We start from the raw sequence: 10,338 nt of genomic DNA, 5'->3' as shown, positions 1-10,338 counted from the left end.
TCATTCTTAAACTAAGAAACTTGGAAAGCAAGCAACCTAAAGTAACTGGCCAAAAACTAGGACTCTTAATTAGTAAAACTTCCTTCATAAATTACAACTCAATGACTCTTAAAAAGGAAACGAAGACAGACTTACTCACTAAGACTGTAAATTAAAATTTAAAAACACAATTAAAAGCCAATGCAAAGCTGTTTTTTGTTGAAACCAACACTTCTTAGTGAAGAAAATAGTGGGTTCGACTCTCGCTAAGGCATGTTAGTATCCCATCCCCTGGCTTAATAAAGCCCCGTTGAACAAAAAAAACATAATTAAAAATTCAGAAATAATTTTGACCTAACCATACTCGAATTAAGGGGCGAAAATGACCATAAGGGGCAAAAATGACCATGTTGCCCCTTTGGTTAGTTTCGCCCCCTGTTTGGCCCTTGTTTCAAATGGGCGTAACCCCCTTCTAGGCTCTTTTGGGGCTGCCTGGGGGCTCGATACATCATACATCATGTCCCTTATCAAGCTCAACAACAATGAACCCAACAGCCCATAAAACCCCCTTAGCCTTAAGACACTTTACACATTCAAAAGTGTGATTTATTTTCTGAATAATTTGAAGAAGTATTATAACATTTAATTTATTTTCCCGAATTATTCGTAGAAGTTATTTATAAGATATTCTTGACATGGCTTGCAAAACATGGATACTTGTAAAACAATAAATATGATCTTTAATTGAACTGGATTTTCATAAATCAATAAATCAAGTTGAATAACCTGCAATTTGATGGATGTACTAATTCATCAAGTTGAATAACTTGCAATTTGACTAGTTTCTAGGTTTTGAATAATTCGACTTTCAAAAGGACTAGTTAAAACAAGAGAATGAGAAATTCACTGGGTTTTCAGAAATGCAGGACAAAACTTCCAATAGAAATAATTCTGGAATTTAACACACTAAATTCAATGGCTGATGAGCTTGCAGCAGGGTCACAGGTATAGGGAAAGTATCAGGTTTCAGAGAAAAGCAAATAATTTTCATTGGCCTAAATTACCAGTTGATGAACAATGCAAGGAGTTAATTGTCTTTTGATTTGAATCTGATGAACTGATTTGAGATAATGAGAGAATCTTTGAGAGGATAAGATTCTTAAAACCCAGAAAGGCAGAAGAAAGGAAACTTCTTCTTAACCGATCTTCAGATTTTGAAGACTGGCTTCCTTCCATTGTCTCTTGTGATGAATTCCTGGAACCTCTTGGTGCATTTGAAGAAATCAATGGTTGGAAATTATCACGTTTGTTTCTCAGATATATTTTTCTTCTATTCTGTGTTGTGCCGTAACTTATTGTCAATGTTTTTGCCTTTGATCTTCTTAAAAGTCATTTTCTCTGTCTGAATACCACCTACTCAGCTCCGAAAGACTCATCATAAGCATCTCCCAGTGGACTGCATTCCTCCTCGTTTTAGTTCTTTGACCAAAGGTTTCGGTTGATAAGGAAATGGCCGCCCAAGAACATAATTGAAGACACTAGTTCCTTTGGTTTTGATAGTTCAATCTATCTGTTAGACAATTCTGTATTTTGAGGACTATAACTCTTGTGTAATTATATCAAGATAGTGTATGTTGCATCATATAATCAAAGTTTGTGTTTGCCATCTATTTCTATATTTGATGTTTCCGATGTTTCATCGTGACATCGATCTTTGTTGTTTTCGACACAAGGATAAATGAATTAACTACTAGTAGGGTCTTGATGTCATGGACCCCACCTTGCCCTAGTAAATGGGGAGCATGACAAGTGACGATTCTGCGGATTCACATCCTCTCTAATTCCTTTCCTTACAATTCCCTGTAATTCTTTCTTAGGATTGTGCTATTTGGCATTTAAGTAATTCAATAAAATTCAAATTTATGAGTGGGTTTAAATAAAATTTGAATTTAGTTTAAATTGAGTAACCGTTGGATCACTTAAATGCCACATGGCACAATCCTATGAGGGAATTACAGGGAATTGTAGGGAAAGGAATTACAGAGGATGTGAATCCCGATTCTGCTATGTATAGAAGTATGGTTCATAGGATCCACATCCTCTGTAATTCCTTTCCCTACAATTCCCTCCTAGGATTGTGCCATGTAGCATTTAAGTAATCCAACGGTTACCCAATTCAAACTAAATTTGAATTGTATTTAAACGGATCCACATCCTCTGTAATTCCCTTCCCAAATTTCGCAATTTTGCTTGTGGCATTTAAACAATTCAAAGGTTATCCAATGACTAGATTTAAATAAATTCAAATTTATGGGTGGATTTAAAAAATTCAAATTTAGTTTAAATTGGATGCCGTTGGATTACTTAAATACCACATGGTACAATCCTACGAGGGAATTGTAGGGAATTGTAGGGAAGGGAATTACATAGGATGTGGATCCATTTAAACCCACCCATAAATTTGAATTTTATTTAAACTCTAGTTTGTTGGGTGATTGTTGGATTACTTAAATGCCACATGGCACAATCCTGAGGGAATTGCAGGGAAAGGAATTATAGAGGTGTCACATGATCAAAAACACATGCTATTGGTGTCACATGATCAAAAACACATCCTTCCTACAATTGCTTTCCTTCACACAAAAAGACTTCTGAATTGGTGTTACGTGATCAAAATTATATTATTATTATTACGAACCTTGTCAGCTATTCTAATCTCTCGCAGAGCTCCCATTGAGATTGAATCGAAAATTTTTTCTATTCTATCCATGATCCATCCCTACTGATATTGAGGAATGACTCGACTATTAAATTACCGTTCAGGAAATTTCTGACAAAAGCTGTCCTCCTTATATTGTTGAATGACCTCTACTTTCATGAATAAAACTTTTAAAACGAATTGATTACTTAGACTAGGACTCAACAACTCATTCTATTTAGACTGAAATTCCTACTCATACTAAGACTCGAAGAGGAATTCTAGTTTACAACTCTTAAACAAATAAAAACTAAAAACTTGAATTTCCTAATTCCTATTTTAGGAAGGAATCCAACTTGAAAAGTAGATATTAAATAGATTCTATTAACCGTTTGTTTTGTTTTTAAGGTTCAAAAAGCAGGGCTGCAGCAGAACTTAGGCGTAGAGGAACTGGTAAGTTTGGGTTTGGGGTTTGAATGGCTTGGGAAACGCGTGTGTTCAATTGGGTTATTCGGCCCAGGGGCTTGCTTTCAGTCTCTAAATTGTAAGTTGTAACTCGCACCGGACTCACAACACGGATCGGTGAGAAAGCGTTGATTCGGCTCAGGGGCTTGTCTTCTTCTTTCTGGTCACCTCATCCACAGGTAAGGTATCCGAGTCTCCTAATTCTACCAATCGTGTTTTTGTTTATTGTGCCATTGATTTTGCTGCGGTGACATCACTGTTTATTAAATTTTAGAATTATTTTTTATGATTCCGAGAAGGGTTTCTCCTAGATTTTAGCTATTCATATTACACCAATCGTATCGCTAAGTAAAAATTGAGTCTCTGCTGTTAATAATGTTACTATGTTAGAGGGTGCGCTACATGGTCAAGCTTTAACTCGTCAGCTTACTTTTGGACAAAAAAAAAAAAAAAAAAAAAATGTTGAAAGGTTACTATTCCACTACAAAAAGGAAAGTCTTGTTCATTAAGTTATAATGCACTCTAAAAATTCCTGTCAAAAACATGGAAAGAATGAGTCTTTGCATACTTGAATATTTTAATTCCTAATTAGGACTTGACCAAAGAAGGAAAAACTAGGGGGAAAAAAATCATATTCAAAGAAGGAAGAGAGAAAAATCCAGTTTTTGAGTATCTCTGTCCAATTTTGATTAAGTCTTTCATCGGATGGTTTTTTGGTGTCGGATTGAGCTGATTATTGGAAGAGAGCTTCATGACTTCTTGATATTCAAATCCAACGGTGGAATTGAGAATTTGATGTCTTTAAGTCAGTACGATTTGTATGCCCAAAACCCTCTTTGGTTGAGTCAAATTAGGAACTCTGAGTTTGATTCAAACTATGTTAAGAATCATATCCCATGTAATATAAGAAATTACTCTATAAAAAGAGAGCATACTCCAATAAGAGAAAACGTTTTTGGAGCTTTGGAGGAGTATAGAGTACGAATTTTGGAGACCTTGGTTAGTTTTGGAGACTTGGAGCTTGGGAATAAGTTTTTCCTCATCTTCTTTCAATGTTCTCAAACTCTTGAGATATTTTTATTTTCTAGAATGAACTAATTTAATTTTTCTAGCCTATCTTTGAATTTTCACTCTTGAATTCATCAATATAATTCTGAATAAAAGACCCAATAAACTTTGTGAAGAGAATATGCAAGACATGAATGATATTTATTAGGACTATAACTCAATTTCCATTGAAAGACCTTGGACTTCTTTGTAGGTAGAGGATCATAAGGAAGGATATGTGGATTGCCTAAGTGAAGAAAGATGAGATGGAATCTCAGCTTATTTTATTTTATTTTATTTTATTCAAATCATATGGCCGCGTGGTGAATGGAAAAATGCAGCCCCATGAGTCATGAAAATCATTAGCTTGATTCATATTCTTTTTTCATTTTATTTTATTTTATTCTTTGAATATCACAACTCTGGTTTGAATTGTGAAGTGTTTACTGACCATTGCAGGATGGAAATGACTCCCAATCCAACTCAAGACAGGTTGAGTAATCTGCCAGATGGTATTCTAGAAAACATATTTTCAAGTTTGTCAACTAAAGATGTGGTGAAGACTAGTATTTTATCAACTACTTGGAGATACAAATGGATCTCAAGTCCATATCTTGTATTCAATGATGAATGTTTACCAGATTCATTTGGTGGGTTTGGTCATAGTAAACTTGTTGAAATTGTCAATCATGTTCTTCTAACTCATAGGGGCCGAATCCTCACATTTAAAATCTCTAGTTCAAAATTGGAAACTTGTCCGCCAGAGATAAATAGCTGGATCTTGCGCCTTCCATCAGTTTCTTTGACAGAACTTGAAATTCTATTTACTGGGTACTTCTGTCCTTATAGTGTTCCTCCATCTTTTTTCTCCTTTAAGCACCTGACTGATCTAACACTCAGTGACTGCATCATCCCAGTTCCTCCATTGACGTTTGAAGGCTTTAGATGTCTTCAAAGTTTGTTTCTAAAATATGTTAAGCTTTCTGATGCAACATTGAAATGTTTGCTTTCTTTCTGCCCGGAGCTAGATGACTTGACATTGTTTGAAATCAATGGTCCTACTCATATTCAACTTAGCAATCCAAAACTCAAATACTTATACATCCGTACAGCAGAACCATCATCTTTCATTACACCAGTTTGCTGCAAGTTTGCACTTCCTGATCCGTTGGGGTTTAGATGTCTCACAATTTTGATATTCATAAATGTTACACTCTCTGATGAAACATTGGCAAGTTTGCTTTCTTCCTGCCCTGAACTAGAAAAGTTGACATTGGTTGAAATTGAGGATCTTACTTATATTAAACTTTTCAATCCAAAACTCAAGTACTTGGACATCTGGGGAAACTTATTCATTAATACATGCCATGAGGATTTAAAAAATGTAGTTTCTGCAACTTTTGTACCAAAAGATATAATTCATCCAGACGGGGTGGAGCACTGCAATTTCGGTCATGTTCTTTGCTTTCTGCTTGGTGTCGAAGAGCTTTGCTTGGGAGACTATTTTCTACAGGTAACATATCTTTATGATCTTGGTATTTATTTCACCAATTGCACAAAGTCATTAATGCTTACTTCTCTTTGCATTTTCTTACAGTCCTTGCCCTTTCTTGGTGTGCCAAGGAGGCTTCCATCTACTTTCTATCAGTTGACAACAATTGATGTAACAATAAATGTGAACGACAGGAAAGAGATTTTAGGTGCTATTTGTTTGCTTAATAGCTCCCCTAATCTGCAAGAGCTTTTCATCCAGGTATCTTATGGAACCATCTATTTCCTCTTTAGCTTTCCCGTTATTCTTTTCTCTAATAAACTTATTTGATCTTCCAGCTCCGACATAATAGGCTATTTCCACTTCATCCTTCAGTAGATCTGCAAGAAGTAGAGGATCACTTTGAGTCTTCATTCGACGAACTCTTGGTTGTTACTATTAATAATTTTGTTGGAACAGAAGTTGATTTGGCAATCACTAAATTTATTCTTGCTAATTCTTCAGTGCTTGAGCGAATGCAAATCAATCATAGTTTTGAAGACACTATTAAATTTGTGACTTTGTCGAGAGAGTTGTTGCGGTTCAAAAGAGCTTCACCACAAGCTGAAGTTGAATTTTAAGTTAAAACTTGATGCAAGTTATCTAAGCTGATTATCGCTTAAGTTCTGTTCAAGCCTCTCTTTTTTTTTGAAGTGTAGTCTATATATTATGTCCTGTGAAGCAATTGAATCCAGAAAAGTAGTTGTAAAAATGGTTTTTTTTTTAATTGATTTTAGTGAAGACGAAACCTTTGAGGGAAATCTCTGAAGGTGGTTATAAAGTCATCATGGTAACGTTGGGGCTTGAGAAAGCCTGCCTCGGATGAACAAATATGTGCGTGGTGGTTCCATGTAAATTTCTGCTTAGAAGCTTATTCTCAATGATTGTATTTACTGTTAATCTATCAATAGTTGATCAATATTGTTATGAATGTAATTTGCTAGTCTTCTTAGTCTCCCAACTCTATAAGGAGACTAGCAGAGAGGGGGAGTTAAGAGTTTAATTTCTTGTAAAACTCTTACTCTTTTCTATTTAAAGATAATGAAACCACACCCCAGAAGTAAGTTGATTGGAATTTTCTTGCCGTGGATGTAGGCTTCACAATGAATGCCGAACCACGTTAATTCTTGAGTTCTTGTGTAAATGTTGATGATAAATTCAACAAATACCATGATGCAAATCAGGTATATTTTTGTTGCTGAGTCTAACACATCTTTGCTTCCAAAATGTTTTGCTTGATGGATCAATTTCGCTTTCTATTTACAGAAAAAAAATGCAGGCTTCAAGTCAGGAACCCCAGAGAACACCAACAAGATATAGTGAACGACTGGAGTTCTTTAAATTATTTGAGTGCTAAAAGCCATCTGGTATGGTAGAGATGACAATTTTGTTGTTCTATGGATCTTGACAAATGCCAAACTCTTGGAATTGTTGCAGTAGATATTTGACCAACCAATGATTAATCAACAAAAACCCTTACCTCAGATTTTCTTTTTCTTTTTGTGAAGTTACCTGATGGCTATTTAAGTGTGGTCAAACAAGTTTCTCATCTAACTAGGGAGTCTCTCTTTCTAAGTAAAAGGTTATTAGGCTAATTGACCATTAAAAATTTTAGATTTTGATTAATGTTGCTGCAGAACTCAGTGAGAAATCAAAGGTTAGAAAGGTTCTGATCTTGGTCTATTAGGGAGAAATTAAAGGTCATATCCCCTTCTGTGTTTTATTTTCTCTTTAGGTACTCACTCATTCTATAGATATTCTCTTTATTTTCTTCACCATACTTTAATAGAACTAATATCACTCAAAGAGGGATCAACTTGCATGATCTCATATAGTACACTACCATAAGGTAAGCATGGCGGTTTGTGGTTAGATTGGAGAGTTGTGGGGAGGGGGTGAGGAAATCAAACCCAGTTGCTGGAGAGTGAAAAGTTACGAAATCTAAATAACAGTTTCTGTTTCCTGTAAACTCAGGCCCATTACCGTGGATGCTGTTCTCAGTTGGAGTCTGTGCAAGCTGATCTTCAGGAGGTAAAGACAGTATTTGACTCTCATTTGAGAATTGATACAAGTGAACTCCAATCAATCAAACCAAGTGAAGGTAGAGGGGTTTCACAAGAGCATCAAACCGACTTCTCAGCAGTACTGAAGCAGGTCAGGAATTGGGTGAAAGCATTTTGTGATGCTGTGTGGGACTCTACTACGGAATAAGGAGGTTGTAGTAGTGTAATTTGGGATTCTGGGGGCATGTTCATTCAGGCAAAGGCGACGGCATCTTTTGGCTATTCAACGCTTATCTTTAGAATTTAACATTAGATAAGTGGTGTTATTTTCTGATTGCTTAGTTGGTGTGTCGACTCTTAAGGGCCAGGTCCAATCTCTTCATTAGCTTAGTTCCAGCTTTTTAAAAGAGATTTTCAAGATTTTTGTTAGATTCCATTCAGTTGTGTTTCATTTTGTGTCCAAGTCAAACAATGCTCGAGCAGATTTTATAGCTAAAGGGTCCAAGAAATTTAGGTCAAGCAGAATTTGGTGGTAGTCTCTACCACTCTTCTTTGTAGACAATAATTTTTCTGTCTCTAGCATTTCTCTAGAGAACTAATGTGAATCACTTCTTGACCAGAATTTGGTGGTAGTCTTGTTATCTCAAGACTTTCTGTTTTGAAACTCTTGAGATAACAAGAAATTTAGATGCACTTATTTTTTTATTTATTTTTTTTTGGTATCTGAGGTTCATCCGGGTCAGTTTGTGCGCACCTTGATTTTATCCTTAGGGGATGCTTGTCGTCCGCAAGGGTCAAACCCATGACCTCTCTGTGAAGTATGAATCTTACCACTCTACCAACCCTGTATTGACAATTTTAGAAGCACTTATTGCCTCTCTATGAAGATCCTCTCAGTCTTGATTGAGTTGATGGCTTGATGCTAGCTAGCTCATTATTTTCATCATTAACAACCGAAGGAATGTAGAATCCCTGCCCATCATCATATATAATAAGTATAAGAACAATATATGAAAGGCCAAAGTACACGAATTTCCAGTTAGAGGTCATATATATTTCTTTCTATATATATATATGTATATGACCCATTAATACACTTTTTTAATTGTAAGAGAATGAGCTAAAGGGGGTTAAGATCTCTAATATACAACAATTAAAGCTCTTCTTTATGATTAACTGCAAACCCAACCTTTGTGTCACATTCCTTTAGATCAATCTCTAATGCATGCTCTCCTCCAATAGGAGCTAGCATGCTAGAGACTTAACTGCTCTCACCAAGCCAATGTCTACTCCGTGGTAATCTTCAAACCCTTTACAAGAAAAGCAAAATAAAATAAATTAAAAAAGAATGTAATATTCAAACCCATAGAGGCTGACATTTGCAAGATTTTAAAGGTCAGAAAATGGCCAATGTATTTTTTGGCCATTATGAACTTGTCAAAGTGACGGAGGCCCCATAGGCCGGTGGGGGGGGGGGGAGTGGGAAGAGAATGTGAATGGTAGTGTGGTAGGGACAGATGTTTGAACCCATAACCTTCTTGGACTTACTGCATCCATAAATGAAGCTGCACCATTGTGTGAGAAGCATATCTACTTTGTGCTAGATCTCTGGAGAGACTGCTTCAGCAACTCTCAACTTTGAGATCTACCACATGAATAATGAGTCTTGATTCTTCCCTTGGTTATAGGCCTTTTAGAACACCCACTTATGTTTTTCAAAATAGTGGACATGCTCAATAAAGTTAGTTATCATTGGTAAAATACTGAAATCTATTTGAAACTTCTTGATTTTTTTTTTTCATTTTGAATGTTCATTAGATTTATGTGGACCTTGTTGGCATGAAAAGAATCATGAAGCAAGTGTGTCCTCGATGCCATTGTATCGTGAAGCAACTAACCACCCTAGCTCTTCATGAACCTATAGATCCAAAATATTGCCTTTTAAATTGTTGAGAGAAAAGGCTAAATAGTTAATCTTATGGTTTGTCTCAATTTATCTTAATGGATTTTGTCCAACAGTAATCCAACAGATCTTATCAAAAAATCCAGAAGTTTATTAAGGACATTATATTTCTGCAACCAAGGTTCCCCTGAAAAATTAATTTCAATAAAATTGTCTTCCCACTGTTGTTGCAACAACTGCTTTGAAGGCTCATAGCCGAGGTTTAAAGTATCAGTATCGAGTAGTGTATCATAAATCGAATTCGCACTATTTACCGTACATGGGTGAATTTCATGTGGATACCATATGCCGTTACCAAAATCTAAAAAGACATCAAGCCCATCACTAACATCATTCAAAGACCTGAACCTGCAAATTATGTCGGTCTCTTTTCTCCTGAAAAACCGATATCAACAATTTCATTTGTTTTTCTACGGTAGTTTTTAAGGGGTTGTATGGTACATTCACAGTATATACTTATTTTGTGTTGTCAAAATCTTGAATGACAAATCGGTTTAAAAAAATATAGTGAACCGGACGTTTGGAACACATTTTGCTTGTGCAATGCGGGCCACGAGGAACACTTGACGGGGAGTGGGGTATTGATGTAATTTGACCTAATGACATTAAAAAGACAAAAACAGCCTTCCCAAATCACTCTTCCTTATGCAAC

The 10,338-nt window shown here is 35.8% G+C and overlaps 1 protein-coding gene across 1 annotated transcript; it reads left to right on the top strand.

Moving 5' to 3' along the window:
* The first annotated feature begins 4,652 nt into the window (after positions 1 to 4,652).
* On the top strand, positions 4,653 to 6,301 carry LOC149000827 (F-box/FBD/LRR-repeat protein At1g13570-like). The gene is made up of 3 exons (XM_089139224.1): positions 4,653 to 5,702; positions 5,787 to 5,942; positions 6,020 to 6,301. Exons 1-3 carry the CDS (start codon positions 4,656 to 4,658, stop codon positions 6,299 to 6,301), a joined length of 1,485 nt encoding a protein of 494 aa, XP_088995350.1. The 5' UTR covers positions 4,653 to 4,655.
* The last annotated feature ends 4,037 nt before the right edge of the window (positions 6,302 to 10,338 follow it).

This window comes from Hakea prostrata, chromosome 11 (assembly GCF_041222555.1).
Source record: "Hakea prostrata isolate BN-2017 chromosome 11, UWA_Hpros_2, whole genome shotgun sequence".
In the NCBI taxonomy this organism is placed as follows: domain Eukaryota; kingdom Viridiplantae; phylum Streptophyta; class Magnoliopsida; order Proteales; family Proteaceae; genus Hakea; species Hakea prostrata.
Note: the sequence above shows the minus strand (reverse complement) of the source record. Positions and strands in the feature narration are given on the sequence as shown.

What these genes read in the sequence shown, in the direction of transcription:
- LOC149000827 (XM_089139224.1), top strand. Translation starts at nt 4,656, where the DNA reads ATGACTCCCAATCCAACTCAAGACAGGTTGAGTAATCTGCCAGATGGT. An exon ending in TGGGAGACTATTTTCTACAG is followed by an intron (nt 5,703 to 5,786) that starts GTAACATATCTT and finishes ATTTTCTTACAG; the next exon opens with TCCTTGCCCTTTCTTGGTGT. An exon ending in TGCAAGAGCTTTTCATCCAG is followed by an intron (nt 5,943 to 6,019) that starts GTATCTTATGGA and finishes TTGATCTTCCAG; the next exon opens with CTCCGACATAATAGGCTATT.